The sequence below is a fragment of the Sinohyriopsis cumingii genome, chromosome 12 (genome assembly GCF_028554795.1).
Source record: "Sinohyriopsis cumingii isolate HCF-2022 chromosome 12, ASM2855479v2, whole genome shotgun sequence".
NCBI classification, from domain to species: domain Eukaryota; kingdom Metazoa; phylum Mollusca; class Bivalvia; order Unionida; family Unionidae; genus Sinohyriopsis; species Sinohyriopsis cumingii.
The window spans coordinates 80,695,514-80,722,562 of record NC_142972.1 but is presented as its reverse complement, the minus strand read 5'-3'; the positions used below and the strand labels follow the sequence as shown (position 1 = coordinate 80,722,562).

Below are 27,049 nucleotides of genomic sequence, written 5' to 3'. Positions count from 1 at the left end.
AACACTACGAGATATATCGTTCATGGTAGAAAAATCGAAGCGTGTCTCGATAACGTTGATTTTGATACGAAACATATCGGTCTTGCAAGATACGCCAATGACTATTCACGGTCCGCCGGTCCATCCATGATGTTCGCGAAGTACATTACTGACCACCCTGTCGATCGGCATTACCTCATTATACAATTAACACAAGTTAGCACTATTGATCCTCAACCAGGGCATGGTGGTACTCCGACACTGCAGAGCTCCAATCTAGAATTCAACCTGGGATTTTTAGCACAATGATGCTGGATTTTCATGTGTGATACCAATGTCGTCGGATTCTGCAAGCATGTTAGAAACGTTATCTTCGTAGCAAAACATACGGTTGCTCTAGTTTGAAAATCCACAGACAACGATGCAATCTGGCGCGCTGAAATTGGTGAGGGTAGTGCTGGTAAAGTAACGTTTATAAAACTAGGATTATAGATGCCAACGATGTCACCATCAGTGACAGAAGAAACGCGATTGTTTTCGTTCATAGATAGTGGTTTTAAATCAACGCTGTTGTGGCTAACAATTACCACAGACACAGCTCCAGGCAAAGCAGGAACATTTTCATGGCAGATCGCATCACAGCAAGGAATTTCAGCACAACGACTATACTCTTTGCATTTCATAGTGCCACTAGGTATAACGATCAGGTAGCAAACCCAATGGTGTTTGACAGATTAGCAGTGTCTAAGGATAAATGGACATCACGAACCATCCGAAAACATAATGATGAATTTTGACTAAAACACGCGTGTATCATAGTCTGATGAGATTCATGGGGCGTGATCAGAATGTCGACTCCGGCCTGCAGATATCTCAGCAAGATTTCTTGAAGTTGTATATTCATGATGTTGTAATGTCATATCATCACGTCAATGTTGCTCTGAAACCCGGCCAGATTAAAATGCTGCAATCGGCAACAAAGACGAATTCTGGGCAAAATAAAATCTCTGAAATCAAAGATGTTGCAAGGCCCAAATAAAGTATAGCTGACAGAACGTCAGCTCAAACACTACAATGGCGCCAAGAAATCAGAAACGCGGAATATTTCCACTTTTATCAGTGATACCAGAGCTGATTGCCGCTGAAGCTCCACCTCTTGAAAAAGCAGATGCACTTGGTGCCTTTGGAACAGCTGCCGGCATGGTATTGAAAAAAGCAACAGGACAGGGTCTAAAGACCTCAAAAAAAGAACGGGGTCTAACATTACCACCAACGTGGTAAGGTCAAGGTCTGAGACTGTCGGGAAAGCTTCCTTAAAGATCCCCATATAGAGTTTTGATTTACTTGATGCTGCTCGTCAATTAAATATAAACAACTTCAGAGGTGTTTTCATGCGTCATCAGTTACCGGAAAAACCCAACCGTGTTAAAACTTGTATCATTAATCTCGGTTGCCGTTCCGGTCAGGGTACTCATTGGTTTCCATATGGAGTTGATCCACGCGGTGTTGTTTTATTTCGATTCGTATGGATTGGCGACACCGCGAGAATTTTTAAAATATAGTGGCTAAACAACCTGGTATTCATTATTACCAAAACAGACAATAACGGATCCACCAATTTGTGTTCCAGAAGTATTCGCTGACCTTAATGCCTTGTCAAGGTCATAGATTCGTGCAAGAATATACCTCCGGTCATTTGAAACGGGTTATTAGTTTATAATGGTAGATATTTCCCAAAGATATGCTAAAACCAAGGCCAAGGGTGATATTGATCTGTATACAACACGAAATGAACTTGCTGATCCTTTGTGTCTTGCCGGGTTTTATCCGAATGAGGATGCTGTTTTTCAGGATCAACATCGGCGGCTAAAGAGGAGCAGTATGGGTCGATATTATCTTGCGAGTTTCAGATGCGACCAACCATAAAATCGCAGTATTTACTGATGGTGGAACAATCAAGGACTCAAATGTATCAATGGGAGAGATCTTTAAACGTGTTGAAAAGCCGGCGACATAATGACCGGTGAACTCAACATGAGCGGAAATGGCGTTGCTAATTTGAGAGAACCTGCATCAGATGATTACGCTGCAACAAATAAATACGTGGACAACAATAACAAAGCGAAGAGCTCGTTAATAACAATCAGTAATTGTTTGACCAATTTTAGATCTGAATATAATCATGTAACCGCATTTGAGCGGTTTCGTAGAAAAAATATCGCGAAGATAGGTGCCAGTGTAGTTCATACAACCTCGTTCATCAACGCTGAATACAAAGTAGCGCCTGGATTAGCAACATGGTCACAACAAAACAGTTCCATCAAACATACCGCTGAGGTCACCGGGGTGTACAGGCTCTCCGTGTTTAGCGCCGCTAAATTTAGGATATTTACGATACATCCATGGTGTCATTCCACCGATAGATTTTCCGGAACGATCTCAGCCGTGTTAAATCAAATTACCTAGGAAACATTCATATTGGATCCAGAAGACAAAATCCTAACCGCAGCGACGTATTGTTAGTGTCTGGAATTTGTCGCGAAAATGCATCAATTAGTAACTTAGTATATAACATAACGAATCCCACACAATCCTCTCGGTACAACCAAATATGTGCATACAAGTAATCGCTGGAAGAAATCATCGACAAGCACATGATAAAACAAGCAAAAAATATCGCAGACGAAGAATCGTCATCGACAATGTGGTACATGCGGTTTCCTCGCTGTTAGCTGGAAAAACAAGGTTAATGGGCACGTTACCAGCAACACACGTGCTATCTCCCGTGGTTGAAATCGGTGTCAACATGAACCAAATTTCAGTAATTGCTCGATCTGAGAGATAATCTCGTTAATATTTTCTTGGTTCATCATACAGTAAAGTATAGATTTTTTCGAGACCAATTCGATAACGTTTTGCTGGATAGTGTAAACTTATTTTGATGAAACCATGCGGGTTTTCTGATCATGTGCAAATAAATTTTTGAACTTATTTATATCCTTGTTGCCGGAACACCAAGTCGGATGAATATTTCGCAGCGTATTGTGTCAAAACCGTTAAAAATAACCAAGGCATTACAGTTATCTCTGATCACTTTGGGAATTTTGGAGTACCTCTAAGTAACGTAAATGACATCTGTATTTTTTATGCCTGCCTTGTGAAAATATTCTGGCCGGATGTGTTTGTTTGTCAAGCATGATACCATCGTAAACACTGGATTGTTGATATCCCCATTAAGATCCTCAACAGATGGTGCATTATCGATGTCAGTGACAAATACAATAACATCATCTTCAGCCGCTGCATTTTTATTAAATTCTTTAGAACATTATAGCATCGTTGGTCATCCACGGATGGTGCCACTAAATAAAGTTTGTCCCATTTGAGCCACCTCATTACCAGTTTGAGCAACAACTGAGATTTACGAGACCCAGATGGACCAATTATATTAGCTCGAATGGAACTTGGTAACACTGGATAATGCTTGATCAGTGTCGCGTGTCGCTTAAACTTCAATCACATTCATATTGTACAAATATAGTATTATTTAGAATCAAGAGTTTAGATTGTATTCGATGCATGATGGTCACGGATACAACCGGATTAAGCACAACCACGCTGAAAAGTAATGGCCAGTGCTCACAGGTAAGTGTGTGAGATGCGGCATACAAAAATATAAGTTTGTTTCGTCGGATCACATTGCGACCAGCATTGCAAGCATTTCTGGTAAATGTGATTGATCAAGCGAACCATACTTATGACATTGCGTATGAAAATAAAAATCTGCAACTACGACATATTGCAGATGTCAATTTGATGCACACACTGAAGTCGTTAAAAACTAAAAGCATACGAGAATCACTAGCGAACTGCTTGATAAGAGCAGCGATGAGTGGCAAGTTAGCCGTGGGCGCAGGCAATTAATTGTCGAATAATTACATAGTGAAGTCTATTTATTATAGTCCAAAAGGGTATGGGATAGGCACAGAAACGATCAGCAAACTCGCCAATGCAGCAGTGTCACATGCGCCATAGCCGCAGATTGGTTGTCACGATAGGCCATATGGCAAATTTATCTGCCACGTCCCAACGCGATTCAGCATGGACGGTAAGACGACAGCACGCCGAACGAAGTTTTTACCACATGACGTCATTGTAACATCACGCAAACATCGCACATACAAATACTCGTTGACAGTCGTAGACGTTGCAAGTAGAGATAAGCACGCTGAACCACTACCGACTAAAACATCAACTGAAATTTCAGCAGCATTTGAATTAATTTATTCACGTTGACCACTACGTTGGCCACAGTTGCAATAGGTTGATCCTGGCAAAGAATTTATCGGTGCAGTATCATCGCTGATGCAACAACATAACGTTAAAATCAGACGGGGACACGTTACATCGTGATCAGGCAATCGTTTGAACAACTGTTTGAACATCAATACAAGCAGGAATTACTAAGCAAGGACAGATCTCGTGAATGGGTCGCGATACTACCTCACGCTTTGATCGAGTTAAACAACGAAATCAATCGTGAAATTAACATGAAACCTATCGAAGCAATTACAAAAAAAAAACAGATATCACGACAAAAATCACCAGGAAATCAATTACAGCAACCAGTTCTGGTCAGCAACGTGACAGTCAGGTATTTATTTGAACCTGGTGAACTTGAGGGTGGTGCAGCAAGAGGAACTGATCCCGTCTGGAGTGTAACCACACATACAATTTTCAGTGTGGTAAGATCTACTGGCCAGCCTGCAATCTACAAACTAGATTAAACAGCTCTTCAACGTGGATTTGTCCGTGAACAATCAAAGGTAAGTTCTGAAGATACTCAATTACCACCGGGTTCGAGACGCGCCAGCGAGAAATGCTAACGTTACTTGAGTGGACGTGCTCGAAGGAGCGAAGCTCCTTGACGTCTGTTACATTCAAGACATATCAGAGCGACATTTTCGCGTGTGTGGCTTGGCTACGATCTATTTTGTCCAGAGTAAATTTTCGTACGTCATTAGGAAAATATTGCCACGACATTATTGTGTTACAGCCGGGGCAGTGATTATTTTGTTGTTGTTCAGCATCACAATTAATTCAACATCAAGATCAAACTGGTGCTGTTTTATTTTTGTCTTCTTTCGCATAACCAGCTAATTTGTTCATCACCGCGTTGGTTGACACAAGAGGTGTTGTTGGAAACTTTGTTAGATCGCCGCTATATGCAACCCATGTAACTGAGATATTTTTGTCATTCGCGATGCTGCAAAATATACTAAATCTGACCATTCTATGCTATCACTGACAATCCAAATATTAGTATCTGAGATTGTCACTCCCTGCGATAAATGAATTGATATCGCATACCCTATAGTTCATGCTGATTTGCAATCTCTCGATGGTTGTTGCGGATGCTGTTGTGAAGCGACTGGTTGCGTCTCCGACGCCGACAGCGCCTGCTGACAAATCGGCGACATCATTAATAACTAGCCGCTGTTGTGTATCAGTTCCATGAATGTCAACGAGTACATTTTGTCGACGGGTATGGGTTGGTCGATAACATAATGGAACTGGTGGCGTTGAAAACGTTTCTTTGTGAAGCTCAAGTAATTTACGCTGAAGTGATTCACTGACGTTTTTTCGTGATACAACTATCATATTATTAGGATCGCCATGAGTTTCAGAAATGAGACATTGGTGGCTCCGGAATTAAGTTAAGCATTATTTCACACTGAACTTTGTCTGGCTGTAATCTGATAAATGATTTTCATAATAATTAATCATGTGATCTGTGGTCATACAATATTGCCTAGTAGTGGCTAACGTAATTACACAATCAGTCATGCAAGATTATGCTGTAAACGGCGAAAGCTGTCCTTGATATCCATACATGATAATTCCCGTGTTTTTCGTCGACAGCCAGTCGAGAAACATTTTTAAAATATATTTGGACACGGCTCATATTTCGTCCGAGATGAAGATTTTAGGGGCATATTTTTGTCCCATTCGCTCGTTGGTCCACGCATCACCTTACGATCTAAAGAAACTGTGATAAATGCATGACTTAACATAATCTTGTCTGATTTTTTAAATAATGCTATCACACGTTGTTTTGCCAGAACTTCCAGGACCATTAAGATAGACTGTGCTATATCTCGTGAATGGACCATTCACTGACGGTGATGATGATGGCTCTGATAATTTATCGTTTCGGTAATAAGCACCAACTGGTTCAACATCAGCTAATTCAAAATAATTGCATATTTGTTCACACTTTATTCTCCAATGACCCCAACTAGAATAGTTGTCTATAAAAGGTTTCACAAGGTCCATTTTCGATCGAGTTATATGAAATTAATCCGTGGTGACTTTGACAGCATCCGCTGAAATCCAGTTAAACACCGATAACAGGTTTATTGACGAATACGCGAGCATCGAATATCTCAGATGAGTAAACTAAGACTAATCACCATCGTAGTAGCTGACTATCGTGCCAATATGTGTACCGTCTTTTGTGATTGCACTTTGCAGCGACATCAATACTCCTCTCGATGTTATATTTGCTATCATAAAATCAAGTTCTCCTGGGTCCATGATTAATCTTGTACAGTAGAATTTATTATCAGATGAAGAACCCTGCGTAAATTTACCGGTAATTTTTCCGCAAGTATCTTTATCATCACGTATTAACCATACCAATATTTGTGGTTTATATGAGAGTATCGTTGAAGTTACATTCAGCGACGTTAAAATACCACTATCTAACAAATACCGTAATAGCACTATTGGACCCCAATCATGCTGATTTTCAAAATACGGTTGACATTCACACTATCCAAGAAAACTAGGCGAATAAAATGAAACATTGTCAACTTAGATCATGTCGACGGCATTATATTTTGTGTTCCAGAGACCATCATTTCCAAACTCGACACAAGATCGTGATACATCGTCGAGAAATTATTTTGGTGTTGGACTCCATGATTTGTTTTTGCTGTGCTATATGAGCCACAACAGACATCGTAGTAAAAGAGTCACTGAGTAATTCATCACTGTCGCCGCCATATTTTATGGCAATCTGTTTCATCGCACGTTGTGAGATTCTTTTCGATAAATTATACCATACGGTAGCACAAATTGATCAAATGTTGATTCAGCTGTAGCATATTTATCTGCCACAGATGTATCTACGTCGTCACCGTGAAATAGCCACACGATACAGGTCACGGACATTAATAACATAAATCTCCTCAAAAATATCGTCGTCATAAAATGGCATTGTTCTTTCCGACGAAAACTTTATTGCTGATTCAGTCCAGGCGTGTGAATTATGGCCTATAATCGCTATTGAGGCGCCCTTACTACAAAACTTGCCAGAATTACAGAAAATCTCGTTTGTATTTGTTTTACCACAATTGGAAATTTCAATGTTTTTCCAACACTGCTAAGTCATTTATTTGAGCACCGTTTGTGCTATTTTTTATTCGTGATTCGGTAAGTCCGGTAAGTCCGTTTCCACGTCTCAAGTTAATAAAATGATCTCTGACACGTTGGGCTACGCAATTTAACGTGCATGTGACCGTGGCAGTAGCATTCATGCTTGCACCACGCATTGCGGCAAGAGTATTAATATGAGGATCATTTAAACGGCATATTGTTCTTTCCAGCAGAAACTTCGTTTAAACAGTACAGTGCAGAAATCACTGCGGACAATGGATACGTGTTTTTGTGGTGTGGTTTGTCGATTCCGGTAAACATGCCTGATTTTGATGTTTTATTTATTGTGACGACATTGTTATATCGTCGTGTTTCTTTAACAGGGTCGAGTTTATCATGAATAATCCAGGTTAGACCATCTCGGCTGACATGTTCGACAAAAACAAATTTGTTCTTAATATGTACCTGTTGCCATCCACAAAATAATTAATAACAGTCGCTGCTCGTTTGTCGTTCATAGTGGAATCAACGAAAATACCACCGCCATCTAGCATGAACTCTGACAGACATGAACAGCGCCATCTTGCGCAAACTCATTTTTGGCCATTTTGATCACTTCGTGTAACTGTACGCAAATGGTGGAATTTTTTGTCTTTGGTTAATCTGTCAAAATCCAATCTAGCGGTGTGTTGTGGTTCAATCGCAGATAATCTTTTTCGTTCTCGGTCAAAAAACTTATCTCTGCCCGTCTATGGTTCAATCGCCGATAATTTCTCAATTTCACTCGCAGTTAATAATTCATTTATTTCTTTTCGTAAATTTGTCTGTGCAATTTTCGACGTTGGGATAGCTGGTTTTATCCCAGTTAGAATTCTATCAGCTGTTTTGCAACAATAGAATTAGTCATTGCTATATAATTAGGAAAAGTAATTTCTCCAATAGGACTTTATCCAAGTAATATAATATAACAGGAGCAAAATCTACTTGTCGATGGCTCATGATCGGATCAGCTACACCTTGCAAAACAATCTGTCGTGGCGAGTACGTTGGTTATCACATAGCCACCGATAGACGTCGCAGTACTGGACCGAAACCATGTTTGAACAGCCGCATTGGGGTCAAGTGAAGAACACAATTATGTGTATCTTGCGGAGGACTAAAATATCGAGCTCTTAAACGATATTAAGTGATACAAAACGCTTCTGATGACATCAGTATAAAAGACGCAAAGGATTATCTAGAGAGATATCCTTCTGCTAAAATAATGTTATATTAGATGGAAAAAAGTATATAAATGGAGCAAGTTGAGAAAGAGATGAACGTTGATGAGTTTATATGTCCTTGAATATTTACTAATTACGAGATCAATTGATCCGAGATTATCAGAAATTGTCGTCTAAAATTCTGTTGGAAAAGTCAGTAATAAAGAATACTTTGTGATCGGAATTGGAGTTCCTGGAGGGAAAAATGTATTTTGCACACCGATTTGTTTACAAGTGTTTTACGGCGTTATCAATGATGGTTTAGTTATTAATCACGTGAACTCTAACAAACAAGACACAATATTTCTTCCTAAAAGACACTTACTGGCTGTAACAGAGATAGAATAAAATACATGGAAAATCAACAGAAACAAAAACTACCAAAGCCTGCTAGATCAATTAATTTTGAACAGGAGATATAAAAGAATTTTCGTCATTATATTCTGCTGGAAAATATGTCAGTGTAAGTCACATGTCAATACAATTTACAGCAGACAACATACAACATTCAGCCTTGTCAAAGAGACTTAACCAAAAAATAAAATTTACATACATCACACAATAAATATCTTACTACAAAGATTTATACTAGTCAGTGGTTTGTATAACGTAACTTTTTTATTGCAGAGAATTGCCTGAATTTCAGTTCGAAACACAATTTAGACGTTGAATACGTGATGTGTCAAGCCGGCTAATGCTACCTGTGACAAATTGATCGCTAATAATATACACGGGGTTTCTCACGCTCGGCAAGAATCAATACCTGTTATGATTATAAATAACTACTTAATGCATTCTCTGTTTAGTGTTATATAAATACATTTATACTAATAAAATTATCTGTCTATATATGTTGATACAATTCTCTGTCTACACTGACAAAATTATCTGTGATCATCGCTGGTATGGTTGTTGTAATTTATTTCAGTTGTGTATTCGCCACCGTAACATTTAAAACAACTGCCAGTCAAGCTGATGGCATATACACAATTTCAAGTGCGCGTATACTGATAGACTGTTTGTTTGTAAATTGCGCAATGTACTGCGGAGTAATTTTCCACTGAGATCAAAGTGTGAGAAAATCACGCATCATACACGTGATAGTAATTTTGCGATGACAGTAACAGGTGCCAGTAATTTTCCATTGAGGTCAGAATGGACCAGAGTGTGAGAAAATCACGCTGTATACATGTGACATTAATTTTCCGTAGACATTAACCAATGAAGTAATATGCTATTGAGGTCAGTGTGGATAATAACCCGTGTGCCAACCAGACTTATATACAAGCCTCGGATTGGCTCTTGGATAAGTAACGAATCAACATTTCTTGGCAAAAATAGCATTTTTAGCCCCCGTTTTGCAAAATGGGTCCTTTTTTTGGGGTGGTCCCCGCCCAGGTCGCCGTCACTTTTAATTTGGTCGGTCGACCCCCTCCTGCTGCTGCATGTACCATAACACGTTTCAAATACACTGATCCATGTTGCTCAAATTGTTCCCTCGTGTTCCGGAAACGATTTGCGTAAATTAAGTAAGTCATAAGTTGAGAATAAGTATGGCTACATTTTCTTTATATTACCATTTAGGATACATGACTCTCTTGATTTTTTAACTTTCCAGAACATGAGTTAATTTACAATGTTTTTAATTGTGTTTCTTTGAATGATATTTTTTATATTGGAACACCCTTGCCTTACATTTGATTGCTATTACAAATTACTATTATATCAGAATTATCCTTATCACACGTTATATCGTTTTCTAGAGTTGAGACAGTATCTCATAATATGGCTGGCGTACGAACCATTGTTATAAACTGGCGAAATATTTCTTATAAGACTTATGTCGACTTGAAATAGAGAATCACTACAATGGTTTAGTCATGAAACCATTCACATAGCTGTCCTTACTCAACACTGTTTGAGAGTATGCCTTCATACTTATGCAGAACGCCAGTGAATGAAATTATTTCATAACACATAATAATCGTGCAGTAGAACATTTGTGCCAACTCTTTCATTGTTTCGATTCAGTTTGTTTCTTTTACAGCTCATTATTACGTGTAAAATGTGGTAGTACCTCTGGTGGGGGTAGCAGTCGTAATCCCTTGGGGGTAGCTAGCTCACCTTTGGTCTCCACTTGGCGCTCAACTCTCACATGTGGCTCCAAGAACCTGTAGTATGCGCAGCGGCCACACCACGGGCAACGGCTTCGACTAGCCGGCCAAACCAGGTTGAGGGTAACCGATGGGTTTCAGACCCCCGGTGAGTCAGGGATTGTCACATATTGCATGTGAGGACTGGAACCGGCGGACTGCACGGAGGAACCACCAGCTGGTCAACGGGCAGAAAGGCGGACCCAGCAAAGCGATGTGGAGCGCTAAGAGCACGGCAAGACACGTAGACCGCCTTGGTCACCCACTGCATCCAGTCTCCATTCCAGCCGTCTTGACTATGTCTTGCAACTGGATAAAGTGGAGCCTGGACGAGAGAGTGAAGCCGACACAGCGCAACTCTTCCTCACTTTAATCCAACTCACGCGCTAGTCATTTATGTCATCACCCGTGCTAAAGTCCTGCGGAGATAGGCGAGCTGCGACGTGGCAGGTGTGGATGCACTGGCAGCCGTAGTGGCGGACCCGCACGCAGGAGGCTCAGGCCATATGGTCGTCTTCCATTGATCTGAAGCAGAAATGGATGTCGGCAGCCGTCTGAGCGAAAGCTTGAAAAGGTGCCCTAAAAAAAGCCTGCTTCATCTACCCCGACCAGCTTACCGCGGCTAGAGGGAATCCCATTCTAGCGGTCGAAACACAAAGAAAACCCAAAAGGTGCCACTCACTCTTGGTGCGTGGAACATACGCAACTCTATTGGATCGTGCAGAGGCTGACAGACAAGAGAGAAGAACTGCCCTGATTGCAAGAGAACTTGCTCGCTACAAGATAGAGATAGTAGCCCTGAGTGAAACTCGCATGGCCGACAAGGACCAACTGACTGAAGTTGGAGCTGGTTACGCCTTTTTCTGGAGTGGACGTGGCACCGATGAACGTTGGGAGTCTGGAGTTGGATTCGCTGTCAAGTCGAGTTTGGGGAATAAGCTCACCATCTTACCAAAGGGAATTAATGACCGGCTTACAATGCTGAAGCTACCCTTACATGGAAAAAAGCAAGCCACACTCATTAGTGCTTATGCACCATGACCTACTAGGAGGAAGCCAAAGACAAGTTCTACCAGGATCTGGAAACTCTGATTGCTTCGGTACCAAAGTCAGACAACTGATCATTCTTGGTGATTTTAACGCCAGAGTTGGCGCGGACCACATCTCGTGGTATGGAGGTGTTGGTAGACATGGAATTGGCAACTGCAACAGTAATGGACATCTACTTTTGAGAATGTGCGCAACATTTGATCTCCTGGTCACAAACACCATCTTCCGTCTGCCTAACCACAATAAAACAACTTGAATGCATCCACGGTCTAAGCATTGGCATCAGATCGACTATATCTTAGTTCGTAGGAATGACAGGCAGGATGTCCGTGTGAACAAGGCCATGTGTGGTGCTGACTGCTGGACAGACCATAGGCTACTGATTTCCAAGATGAATCTTAAATTTCAACCTCCCAGACTCCCACAGGGAATTAAAGTCCCAAAACGACTCAACGTCTCCAGGCTGAAAGTTTGCAACAATGAGCAAGCTCTGTCTGAAGCTCTGACAAGCCAGCTAGAAACAACAGACTCTAATACCAACGACGTAGAGAATTGCTGGCTGGCCTTCAAACATCTGGTGTACTCCACTACATCTGAAGCCCATGGCGTCACTGTGCGAAAGCACCAAGACTGGTTTGACGAGAAATGTGAAGAAATACAGTCCCTGCTAGAGAAGAAGCATCGTCTCCATCGTGCATACAACATCGACCCCAAGTACGCTGCAGGACACATGGCTGAGCAGAAAGGCTGATGATATCCAGTCCTTTGCCGACAGACACGACATGAAGAATTTATATAGTGCTCTTCGTGATGTTTATGGCCCAGTCAGGCACAGCCGCACTCTTGAGCTCCGATGGCAGCACTCTCATAACCGAGAAGGAGAAGATACTGGATCGCTGGGCGAAACACTTTGACGGTATCCTCAACAGACCCTCTTTCATCAACGATGAAGCAATCAACCGTCTACCACAGGTGGAGATCAACGATAGGTTGGCTGACCCTCCAACAGTGCAGGAAACTCATAAGGCCATTGAGCTCCTGTCTAGTGGAAAAGCTCCAGGAGCAGACTCCATCCCAACTGAGATATACAAGTATGGTGGGCCTAAGTTAGTGGTAAGGCTAACATAGATGTTCTGTGGCATGTGGAAGATGAAACGCATACCCCAGGAATTCAAAGATACATCCATCATCCACCATCCATCATCCACCTTTACAAACGCAAAGGCAATCGCCAATCCTGCGACAACCATAGAGGAATCTCTCTACTCTGCATCGATGGCAAGATCCTCGCCAGGCTACTGCTGGACAGACTCACAGAACACCTTGATCATGGCATACTGCCAGAAAGCCAGTGTAGCTTCAGAAAGGAGAGAGGCACCATCGACATGATCTTTGCTGCCAGGCAGTTGCAAGGAAAATGTCTTGAACAAAATGTCCAGCTATACAACACCTTCGTGGACCTGACTAAGGCATTCGACACTGTCAGTCGGGAAGGCCTTTGGAAGATCATGGCCAATTTGGATGTCCAGAAGTCTTCATTGAAATGGTGAGACAGTTTCATGATGGCATGCTTGCCAGAGTCCAGGACCAGGGTAACTATTCCAAACCCTTTGCAGTTACGAATGGTGTGAAACAAGGATGCGTCTTAGCCCCCACTCTCTTCAGCCTCATGTTCTCCGCACTGTTGATGGATGCTTTCAAGGACAGCGATGTTGGAGTAGGTCTCCGATACCGCCTGGATGGGAAGTTGTTCAACCTGAGGAGGCTCCAAGCCAAAACCAAAGTCCAAGTTGAGAACATTCGCGACCTGCTGTTTGCTGATGACTGTGCCCTCAACTCCAGCACGGAGGCAGGCATGCAACAGAGCATGGACCTTTTTTCCACAGCGTGCTCCAACTTCGGACACCCCATCTCTGCCAGCAAGACCTAGGTTCTCCATCAGCCAGCTCCTGGAGAAGATTACCTGGAACCATCCATCACTGTCAATGGCCATAAGCTCAAAAATGTAGACAGGTTCACATACCTCGGCAGCACCCTCTCACAAGCAGTCCACATAGACGATGAGGTCAACACTAGGATTGCCAAAGCCAGCGTAACATTTGGTAGACTCCGCTAAAATATCTGGGATAGGAGAGGCATCAAGCATGCCACCAAACTCAGCGGTTGTTCTCCCCACCCTCCTCTATGCTTGCGAGACATGGACTGTGTATAGCCGCCATGTTAAAATACTGAACCACTTCCATATGAGCTCCCTGAGGAAACTACTGAAAATCAAATGGCAGGACAAGGTACCAAACACAGAGGTGCTCACTAAGGCCAGCATGACAAGCATCCACACCATGCTGTGCAAGGCACAACTCCGATGGGCTGGCCATGTTGTCCGCATGCCAGTAGAACGCCTACCTAAGAAGGTCTTTATGGAGAGCTACAAAAAGGCAAAAGATCTCACGGTGGTCAAAAAATGAGGTACAAGGACACCCTCAAGGCTTCGCTGAAGAACCTATGCATTGATCCTGATAGCTGAGAGAGTGTCGCTGCTAACCAATTTGCTTGACGCAGTCAAGTCAACGCTGGTGCGGAAGCCTTTGAGCAGAAAAGACCGGTGGACGCAGCTGAGAAATGTGATCTGCGCAAATCCAGGAACAGCAGTTCCGCAACTCCCGGCCAGCAACCTGCATATCCATGTCTTCACTGCAACAGACTCTTCCGGGCCCGGATCGGACTGATCAGCCATCTCCGGACCCACCCGCAGTGAATCGATGGCATTAAATGGTCCTCATCGACACCGATGGACGAACGTCATCATCACGTGTAAAATATAATTTAACCTTAACATCCTTAAACGTTTTGCCTTCTTTTAAAGGGCCATCGAGCATTCCTTACAGACAACTAATGCGAGTTACCAACAAGACTATTACACAATAAAAGTCGATTGGAATAAAGTAAATATCTATATATTAAATTTGACACTGCATTCAGACTTTTGTCACAAGCAAACCTCTTCATATAGATGCAACCTATTTCTGAAGTGAGACCTAGAGAGGTTATGAACCATTCTATCTTTAATTTTAAGTGTTATTTGTGCATAGTATCGTCATGCAGAAAAGTTTTATTCCTGCTGTATCTGGCTTCCATTGACATCATGACAAAAGAACGCAGTAAAATTCGTCTATCCCGTTACTTTTCTAAAGATTCATCAGGTCAAAGATATTTAGACGGTGTCGTTCGATACTAATGCAGATCGGTTTTAGACACATATTATTTCTTGATACGAATGCATACTTTACTGATATATTTTATCAGAGGCTCAATTTCTGTTGTAGCATTATACCAAATTCCTGGATGCATCCAAAGTTAAACGAATGCAAGTTCATACAATACTGGATACAAATATATTTCATGCCATATCGTCCATTTTTCATGACCAGTCGTGATTTCAAAAGGAATCATAATTATTGCGATACATGAAAAAGGTCTTTATTTTGTGATATAGTTTTTTACAGTTACATTCTACCTTAAAGGGAAAAAATAACATATTTGAACGAACTGAATGATTTGTTATATTTTATGATGAATATAATTTGTGTAAATTTACCATGATAATTTGCAATAAGATTTCATAGTCTTTTAGGAAGAAATATTGTGCACAAAGTATATTTGCTATATAACATTTTAAGGACATTCCCGAGAACGGAGTTATTCTATTCCTGTACGGTCAATCACATGGGATCATATAAAATGACCACTCATAACGTTTACTCCGATACATCACTGAACAAATAGTTCACTTCTAATACATTCTTTCGTAAATAATATGTGGCAACAAACAGACTTCACGTATTCTTACATAATAAATTCCTTTCTAAATCATAAAAGCCTCAATATTAAGGTCTAATAAGCAATCAACCATTACTACCTCTTTTCTTTGCTGCTGGACCTTTTGGACTGTTTGTGCCCTGTTTTCTTTGTTCCCAGTCAATTGTTTCATAAGAATTCAAGTTTTCCACGATGCGTTTCGCAATTTCACTAAGGTTTCTTGCAGCTTCCTGAAATGAATGCATTACCCACTGTTGCAGCTTATAAATTGTCAGAACAAGATTCTTAGCAGGTCATTTTCGTTAGACATGACAAAGAGACTTACGCAATCCTTCTGTTTGAAACTTTTGTTACTGCTGATATTTGTGTCCTTGATTTTTTAACAAGTTATCATCTGGATCCATTCGTGTGTATATATATATATATATATATATATATATATATATATATCGGAAGTGAGTTCAAATTAAGCTCTTAGAAAAGTTGCCCATGTACTTGAGACAATGTAATTAGTAAAGTAAATTCTCTTAAATCCTTTTGTCGAAACTGGCAAATTAATAAACCAATTCTTGTACGAAATGATTGCAGTGAACCGGCCTTATTCCAAAGTGATTTAATTATTCAAGTTGGTTGGCGACAAGAAGTGATAGCATTACTTCCTGGATAAGATTTTAAAGTTGTTTCTTTTGTGTTTCATTTTTATTACAATCCTTGAGGTTGTCTGTTAAATATGTTCAAGCTTTACACGTAGCCAATCTCTAAGCTCTGTACGAAATGTACCTCGCATGACCTGAAATGCACTTTAAACGTACACATACATCAAAAATAACATGGCTTTTAAAGTGTTGGTATAAATTGTGATTCGCCTATGGCGCAATAATACGCATGCATAAACAATCTTGGAACTGGGAACTGTGTGCTGTTGGGTCTATATATATATATATATATATATATATATATATATATATATATATATATATATATATATATATATATATATATATATATATATATATATGTGTGTGTGTGTGTGTGTGTGTGTGTGTGTGTGTGTGTGTTTGTGTGTGTGTGTGTGTGTGTGTGTGTGTGGTTTTTCACTTGGATACGAATGGGTCGAGATGATAACTTGTTAAAAAAATCAAGAACACAAATATCAGCAGAAACAAACTCTGTTTGGTATCATCGATTTTTTTTCAGCCAATAATATCTGTATGTTCAAAAATTGCGCAAAAGTTTCAAAATGAATTTTTCTAAATGAATTTAACATGGTACATAATTTATTCTTACTCCCTTCTTTTTCCGTTTTCCCCTCCACTCATGCACAATGGACAAAATATGCAGAAATCTAGAGTGAGAGAGAAAAAGAAATTGAAACTGAAATTGCACCAAGTAACCTACAATATCATTCTTCATAACAGTATGTTTACACTTACCTTGGGACCTATTTAAAGTGTTTATATAACCAATGATACAAAGTTGCAATTGCAGGTTGAGGTAAATGTCTTGGTTACGGGGCACACATATGTAATGTATTTTCGGCTTGGTTGATGTTGTTGTTTCTAAAACCTATTATAAGGTTCTAAAACTTGATTATTATTAATTAAATATGAAAATATCCAAAGGCAGCTCCCCACCTCTCTCTCTCTCTCTCTCTCTCTCTCTCTCTCTCTCTCTCTGTTGACCATCGTATCAAGATAAGGGTGAAAATCCATGAAATGACGGGAATAGAGGATTTTCGCTTATGTAATGCCACGACGCCTCTGGACTTACGATGAACAATGGTAAATGTTAAGTAGAACCGACCAAAAGGAAGAGAGAGAGAGAAACAAAGTTATGGTCGGTAGTAATGTTAATTAAAGCAGAATAATGACTTAGATCGATTTTAAATATATTAAAATAGTTAACTATCTTTTGTTGGTTTGTTGTTAGATTCTATTCCACGCTAATATCTTTGCGCCTGTACGTAAATGCATTGATGAGCGTTCAGTATTCGAGAATCAATGTGTCTGTAGGCATAGTACTCTACTTTCTTCATTAAAACCATTTTTTATGTATAAATCATAAGTGTAACTGATATTGATTTAATCAATGTGAATAAAAGTAGAAACTTAAAAATAAAAACAATCAACTTATCAATATGAAAAGGTGATTGTGAATAGGCAAAAAACGACAGAACTACATTTTGCAGCGGACACACTCGGCAGGGATGTGAGTTCATTCACCCAGTCAATACACAGTTGCCTCTCGTCAATCTACCTCCGTTCAAAAGGCAAATATATGTATTTGTATGTGATATATATATATATATATATATATATATATATATATATATATATATATATATATATATATATATATATAATGTACGCTGTATCAATGATATACCACTCGTATAAATTTTTTATTAAAGAGAAACTCGGCAAGCCTCGTTTCCGTTAAATGAAAAATTTATTCATCTTGTGGTATATAATTAATACAGCGAACATACTATATATATATATATATATATATATATATATATATATATATATATATATATATATATATATATACTAACTGCCCCAATCGTAAATCTAAGTCAATAGCATATAATATAAAAACAGTCTGAAACGTTACTGATGATCAAGTCTGGCCGGTTATTAATCAAAATCTTGCATCTGCACGCTACTGATCAAAGTTTGACAGGTTACTAATCAACGTTGGGCACTTTCCTGATCAATGTTAGGAAGACTGATATTGAACGTTTGTTAAAGATCGGAACGTCATGGGTGTTCTTCTGATTACTCCTCTTCAGAGGGTTGAGGGATATGATTACCTTACCATATGATTTCAAAATTGATATACGCCTTAGCACAAGTTACAAGAATTCTTATATATTAGGAAAAAGTGAGAAGATAACCTAAGTAGGCCGACATAATCCTTGATTTTCTCTAAAAATATTAACCATAGTTAGTATGTTCTTATTTCTCTCTTGCCTGAATAGTAAGTCGCATCTGATATTTGTATAAACATTAAGAAATATAACATTGACTATTCAAAATGATGTCCTCAATCTAAATTGACAGCAGTCTGGTAAATCAACTTTCTGGTGAGAAAAAAAATTGATATTAATAGATATTCCTCTTTTATGATACTTTAAAGGGTGAACAGTTCACTAATTTTGTGTTAAGGAAAATTCGCTATTGTTAACAACTTCGGCCATCATATATGATCTTGAAATATACTTTTCTACTTCAGCCCAATGCAAGAATGCTCTTTGACCAATGTGCCATTATTTACCTTATGCTTTTCAGATATGTGGTATCTTTTATCTCGTCTTTTCGAATCTGCGTGTCCATCCCTTAGTTCTCTATGGGCATCCTGTAGAGATTTCAGTTCCTCCTAAAAAGATAACATTATTCAAGGTTGAATATTGTACTAATTTTTACCATATATTGGGGTAGATCAGTTGTTTTAAAACTAAATACATGTGTTTTAAATGTTATTCAGGTGCGATTGAAACATTGCCGTTTTAATCAGATTGTTAAATTGAAACTCTTTTGTTTACATGTTTTACCGCAATGCTCACACATTTATTCCGTACTGATCACTTCGCTAAGTTACATGTTAAGTCTAAAATATTATGTAATATAATCCAAAGCGTAAACTGCTTACGGACTTTTTGTAAAAATGTTACGATGATATCCAAATTTATCTCATATATCCAAAAGTATTCTTAACCAGTTAATATTTTAAAAGTCAAAGGCTTACTATTAAAATTCTCAGAATTTGAGTTGAGATTTAATTCTCATTCATGAGGACAAATATATGATCGCTAGTTCTAGGACAAGTCTAAGAGTGTGGTGCATGCCAACTAGATAAACCACTTTGTGTTGGTGTATCCTTCAGCTGAGTGCACCTCAGTGACCTATGCCGCCGGTATAGTGTGGCATTGACTGTTCTACACTCACTAGATGTAAACTGCACTCAACTCCACAGACATAATTATCACCTACTAGGTCTATTTGTGGGTCATCTTTTTCAGTGGATTACATTCGGTTATGGGCTCGCTATAGGTGGTAACTACAAGTGTTGTAAACCAGTAAAATTCTAACACCCACAGCATAGTATAGACTGGATCTGACTCTGCCTGTAATGTTGCATAATGCAAGTCAGAGACAGTTACACAGGAATAAGTGGAAAATTTCAAAATACCCTTTGACACTTCTGTGACCGTTTAAGGTATCATAATCATAATAACAATGATTAAAATGTTCTGTAGTTTTTACTGAATTCATGAAAATCCCCAAACTAACCAAATGGTTTAAATTTCAACGTTGCAACAAAACAAAAACATTGTACCTTGTAACCTTGATGAAACCTTGAAATTATTAAATAATTTCTCATATGATACACAAATCAATCTGTCGACAGAAGTTTATATGATATTCAACAGAATCTAACTTTGCGTGTTGACTATACTTTTATTGATCGCCATGTTATGAAAGTGGTTCTAATAGCAATCAACCTACAACTCCATCAAACGTCAAATCATGTCATTGTTTCTCACTGAAAAAAAATTCAAAGTCACTCATACATTATCAAAACACTTTCTTGCTTTGATTTTTTATACAAATCCATTCCGCTATATTAGAAGACCAAAGATAAGAAAGTATTTTTAATATTTTACACACTAAACAAAAAGACGGTGTAATTAAAGCTCAGTGCCCCCTAAAATAGTCCTCCGTCTCAAAACCGATTTTAATTTAAATTTATATTTCTCCAATACGCAAAAAAAGAAAAATTATAATGAGCATTAGTCATGGCTTGTACACTAACTATATCGCGCATTTTTCTGTGGATGCGCATTTAATTAACAAAACTTGTATTAGTGTGTAAAGGTACCAGTACAACAAATAATGATAGAGTCATTTAGTTATGTATCAAACTTTTCAAAGCATTTGAAGATCATTTGCATCCTTTTTTCTATGTTTTTAACCTTTGTCAGTATATTTTCCCGTCATTCAGACAGTTAGGAATCAATAATTTTTCTTCTTTCTATGCTTATTCTTTATTTTGTTGATGTCAATTGTTTCTTCCCCTGACAAAGAGCTTTGTGTCTCTCACTTTTAATATATATATATATATATATATATATATATATATATATATATATATATATATATATATATATATATATATATACTATAACCGCTAAATGAGTGCTTCAAAGGAAATTATTAAGTTGTGTCTGCTTCATACTGCGATTCGGCGTGAAGCAATGTGAATATGAAGTCACTGCAACAGGAAGTAGCTTTCGGTACATTATCGGTAGTTTCGGAAACGCTAACTGCTGTTGCTATGTGATGGTAGTATTTTCTGTAGGCGCGGTAGAGGGAAACGCTAGAACCAATCCGAATAGGTAGTTGGGATTTATGTAATTATACATACCATCGCATCAGAAAGATCTTTATGCAAATCATCTACTGATGTATCAGGATCCTTCGCACTTTTATTCCCCATAAAGATCTGAAAATATGGATGTAATTAATTATAACCGTTTTTGATATAACTCACAATGCAACAAGAATGAGGTTTCACACAACGAGTAAGAGGAAAATGCATGTATGCGAGAGATATAATACCGTCCTTATTGGTTACTGCATTTAAATTAATAGAAAAAAATGAATATAAAGTAATACTCAATACTGCTTATTCATAAGAATTTAAAGTACAAAGACTTCGTGATGTTCAAGCTTATTATTCCAAAGCATCTGCGGCATAACAGAAAAACATAGCTTACTGTCAAGGCCATTCCATTCAGTCCAATGTACATCATACGGAATCGACTAGTTTTCTTCTGGGCAATACTGTACTACTAACGTCCTGCAAAAACTCGTTCATATTTTCAAATACAAATGCGTTGCTTTATATTGCGTGACGCAGGTGTCTGAAAATAGTATTGACCATTAGGAACTGCTGTTTATTGTAAATAAAGAACGGAAGCTCGTGTAGCAGACACCGGCGCTTTTGATTTATTAGATTTCTCTCTAAGCAAGTTGTTTGTGCCATTTAAAGCAGATATCTGGAATGATATTTTCAATACAGCGTGCCGCACGTTTGGTGACATAAAACCACCATTGGACATTGCAAATGTCACGTTCAGTTGCTTGGTTCATAGTTTCTTTGGCAACTCAGTGGACTGATCTACATTGTGAACTTATCATATCTAAGTTAATAGAGAAAAACCAAATTAGTGTATAAAAAATGAGAATATTTCCGTTAAGTTAAATTTTCATATTACAATGTTGTGCACTGTTTTGTTTTCCGTCAGATTTTAAAAAATAAAATCAGAAAATTTAACCCTGTGGATATTTATCGAGAAAATGTATTCGTACCATCAAGATTATAACATCAAACATTTACAGCATACCACATACAATTATTGGTTATGATGGAACGTCCTTGTGGAATTTGTGCTGTGTTTTCCCCAATTTATGCATTAGATGCAAAGGGAAGAGATACAAAATATGCAGCATCTAGTTGACAACTAAATTTATCAGAAAGTATAAGCACGCAACTTAGTTTACATCTTGTATGATAGACGTCAGTGTAGTTTCAATATCTAGGTTTCATTTACTTGGAATATAAAACACCATCTTAGTTTCTGTCTCTAAGTTTACACCCATGCTCACATAAAAGTTTTACAAGACATCTTACAGAACCTACGCCAGCAGCAATAGCATACCAACAAATTATTATAAATACACACTCCGTGAATAAGTACAATGGAAAACATAAATATTATTATATTCAGCATATTATACACGCATCCAGCGAACACAGATGGCTTCGCTATACATATGCAGGCATATTGTAAATGTCCGCAATAATTCTACAATTTCAGTCACACAATTTATTGCGGACAGTCGAGACTGCTTCAGAATCGCCGGATTGGAGAGCATTTTCTAGTATGTCTTTTCTGTGACTGATTTTGTTGACTATCTTAACCATCCACTGAGCATGGGTAAGCTTCCGCTTACTACTTGTGAGCAATGCTGTAATGTCCAGAGTATCGTCGTTAATGTACAACTTAAGGACTCGCGGTTCTAATGATATGGAAGAATGGGAACCTTCTAGAACAGGGTGAAGATAAAATAAAGTATATATGGGTTTAGCTTGCCAGAATTGGTTGATAATGAAAGTAAACGTTTTGTAAAAAGAATCTTTTGAGAGTTTATCCTCGTTTTTAATCCAACAAATAGAGACAATGTTTACTTGGTAGATATTAAGTCTTTTTGAAGACATGAGTTTTGAACAATTCATTACTGAAATTTCAAACAAATTTAGATGAATTTGACTGGCTCTACACGAAATAAAACCCAGTTGGGAGGATTTCGAGTAGTTATTGTACATCCGTGCCTCGAAACACTTAAGCATACTCATTTATATAATGTAATATTCGTTATGGACGATGTCCTTAAGTTCGTACAATATTAGTGTGATTTTTAACATACATATGTCAACTTCCCCCAACAACATCAAGCCTACCCTTCCAAAGGGACCACGCTAATCCATATCAGTTTCGATAATGAACATTAGTATATAAATTTCGTTATCTAGACAGATTTACCAATATATTCTACTTCTTTACTTTTCAGAACGTAATTAATTTATCATTGTTTCATGTTAGGCCCATTGGTGAGCCATCTTAACTGAATTCAAATCCAGCGAAAATTTATATCATCCGTTCAAGCTTGAACAGACTAGAAGAAGGAATATAAAGCAAGTCGGAGCTGAAGGAAGTTTAACAAAGCCGGCAATAAGTACCATACATTGTGCGTACCAGTCCTCATGCCTAAACTTGGTTAAATGCATGGAAATTTATATTAAGGCAGATGTAATTAAAGCAAAAGATTCAGCTCCTATCATATTTCTTAACAAGTGAAATAGTGCTGATTGTAGAAAAAGTTGGAGGCACGTCACATGGCTCTGAAATACCAACTTTGGACTTACACTGACTTTGACTGAGTGCCATCAATGTTGGATAAACGTTGCCGTCCTAATCTTGATTTGGCATCTATTGGATCAAAATTAGCATGCCTTGTGTACAGATAATAACTCTCGTTCTAGTGATGTAGTTATGTTTTCTGTATCTTTTATTTTTCTTCACTTTAGGCCTCATGAATCTTCTATACAGTTTTGCTTTTCAGTGCCAAGATGTAAGCGTTTAATGTTGTACGCGTTTCATTCTATGTATGTTATTGTCCCCCGAGGAAAACCTTGCTTTCGATCAAAACCTATGTATAGTTTGTTATACGCCATTTTCCAACTTTTGTGCAACACCATGTGTAATGTGTGTACTGTTAGTTTGAATCGCAGTTTCTTTCTTTTAAATATATTGGCAATATGGCGCATATATATATATATATATATATATATATATATATATATATATATATATATATATATATATATATATAGAGAGAGAGAGAGAGAGAGAGAGACAGACAGACAGACAGACAGACACAGAGTGTCATGTAGTCTGATATACTTTGCCATATAACCAGTGTAGTATCCAGTCATCTGGTCTGTCTCTACTAGACAACTATAACTTTTAACATTTATCGATGTAAAATAATAATTACTTTTACATTAAACGTACTAACAAATTCATCCATTTTCCTTTAATAATTTCAATTAAGGAACTTAATCGTGTAAATACAATGTTTGCATATGCAGAGTGAACATATAAGCCGGATTCTAATTCCATGAAATCATTATGTTCGAAGATATTGCACACCGCCTCATAAATGGTTCTTACAGTTTTGTTACATTTTCCGTGGAATTCTTTGCTAATATGAATGTTTTTGAGTAAAAGAGAGGAAAACGAATTCATCGACCGTATTAGAACCCAAAAAAAATTTAATCCTCAAATAATTTCTCATCCCGTAAGTTTTTCTGTCATACGTATGATGCAATGTTGGAGAAAAGACTTATTAATTTTGTTTGACTTCAGGTACACCAACAACTATGTTAGAGACAGGCTAAAGGAGTAGCAAATACATTAAGTACTAAAGGTGTTGATCGATTAATCTATTAGCACATGTATTTTATTAATTATTCTCTTTACCAATAAGTGTCAAATCTATGGACATTTTTGTATGTTTTGACAACGAAATTGTATGTCAATTATAAAATAGAATATGTTTCCATCAGAAACAGATACATTACACTTCGTATTTAAAGTGCTTGGACATTGTTAAATGCTGAACATTTGTAGTGCAATGTCATTAAACATGCCTTAACAAAAAACACAGATATATTATAAAATGATAATTTTATTCAGTGATACGTTTCATTAGTTTGTCATATATGCCTGAGATGGAAAAAGATTTTATATTTACTGTCTGGCCCTTGCACAAATTTAATTCCGTCGACTAATTTACATTTCCATAACACGACAATAGTTGTCGAAATGAATAATTCCTTAAATAATGTATGAGATCATGTATCAAGGTATATCACACAATCCGTAGTGCCTATGTTTTAAGATCTTTGTTTAACCAGGTTTCAAAACCTTTCCTTTTGCTGAACGTGTCTAATAAGTGTACTTTCCACATTATGTCCTTAACGAAAAAGCATATCAACTTCAAGGATACCAATGCAGCAAGTCTTCGATCAGCCACCGTTTTAACCTTAATTAATTAATAACTGACAATATAAATGTTGCCCCTGTATTTTCCTTACATCGAATTAAAGAGACTGGATAAATATCAAACATAATCGTTACTCATCCTCTATTTATATATGTTTCAAAAATGTAAGAAAAAGTAAGTAAAAACGAACAGTCTATAAATTTGTCAATCAAAGAAACAGGAACCATCGCCTACTTGTTCGCATATCCCTCATTCCCCACTCACTGCCGCATCTGCGCACCTCGACCCCAAGTGATACTAAATGATATTTCTGGGTCATCTCCTGATGATTATTATCGCCGTAAGATTTTAAAAGACTTCGTTGCTAGCACTGATTGAACCTTAATCAAAAAGGGCTGTAGCAGTGTGTAATGTTTAAGACACAACATATACTTTGATTCACATAAAGCAAATATAGTCCCAAAATAACAGTTTCAATTTTGAAATTAAATAAAATTAATCACTAAAAGAATATGATGACGTATAAACTAAACATAGAAACTCAGCACGTCATCTTTCCTTGAAAATATGAAAATTAGGTTCATATATCTTACCTTTTTTATCCTATCCATCTGGCAGTTTTTGGCCCTCAGCAGCTGGTATTTTGTGGTGGTTCGATCACCGTCTATTGCGGATAAATGTAATCACTACTTAACTTCTTTCCAGGCTATTTAGAATAAGAACTCGCTAAAATGTACACGAGGCACATAAGACCGCGTTCTACGTTCTTTGTGTCGTCTGCGCCGAACTAAACTGGTTGACTGATTACCTGCAAACGAAACACTCCCTTATATCTAATCAAATCAGTCGACAGTTTCGAGCATATGGCCATGGTGTTAAGTTGTAGATGTCGCTAAGTTATTTTCGGTTTCATATTTTATTTTGTACAAAAAATTGTTATGAATGTGTAATTCAATGTTTTTATATCAATAAAAATTCATTTCAGATCAAAACTTGTGTGATGGCTTTATTTGAGGTAAAGTTCAAAGTTAAAGGTGTCTGTCTAATACTGGCAAATCTCCAGTATTTTATTTATTTATTTGTTTGTTTATCATCAAAGACGGTAAATATTTTGTAAAAATGTAAAAATGATCCAACAATAAACCGCTTTTCCAGTGAATTTTGCAACAATAACAGACGTGCCCAAAATTGCTTAAGTATCTTGCCCCAATCAGATTCAGAATAATGTTGTTTTATTTATTTGGCTGGTCATGGTAGAATTAGCAAGCAATATCTCATAAAATTAATAATAGCAGAGATTCGGTACTAACATTTTGTTGAATTATTACCACTCAGCTAGAAAGGTATTGGTGTCCTCGGTTGATGTTGTTGTTGTTCTAGAGTTGAACGCCATTTTCCAGCACAAGATAGGCTATACATGGCGGCCAGTATAACTGGTGGAAGAAGAACCCTGGAAAGCACAAGGAAGAACCACCGACCCACGAGAGTCCTCGGTTGAAGAGATCTTTCTAGCTACAGCTGAAGCTTCGCGTTAACTTTATGATTAAAGGGAGGTAACTCAAACAAATAACTCCATTTATTCTCACCTTTTACAAGTAAACGTTATACAATTAACAAGGGCGCGAAACAACTGGAACTTTCCGAAAGTGAGCTTTCCTTACGGTTAGATGGTTAAAAGTATGTTCTGGAAACGTTTAAAATGCAGGAGCTG

At 37.9% G+C, this 27,049-nt stretch overlaps 1 protein-coding gene across 2 annotated transcripts in view; it reads right to left on the bottom strand.

The window, feature by feature from the left end:
- Positions 1 to 26,120, bottom strand: part of LOC149786823 (uncharacterized) — a 33,940-nt gene extending 7,820 nt beyond the window's left edge. For both annotated transcript variants that reach the window (XM_089978268.1, XM_089978269.1), the window contains exons 1-4: positions 25,932 to 26,120; positions 21,131 to 21,208; positions 18,980 to 19,081; positions 15,801 to 15,930 (exon numbers count right to left, since the gene is read on the bottom strand). In XM_089978268.1, coding sequence (XP_089834394.1) covers positions 15,801 to 15,930; positions 18,980 to 19,081; positions 21,131 to 21,208; positions 25,932 to 25,949 — 328 coding nt within the window. In that variant the 5' untranslated portion in view covers positions 25,950 to 26,120. The remainder of the gene's footprint in view (positions 1 to 15,800; positions 15,931 to 18,979; positions 19,082 to 21,130; positions 21,209 to 25,931) is intronic.
- Positions 26,121 to 27,049: the final 929 nt, after the last annotated feature.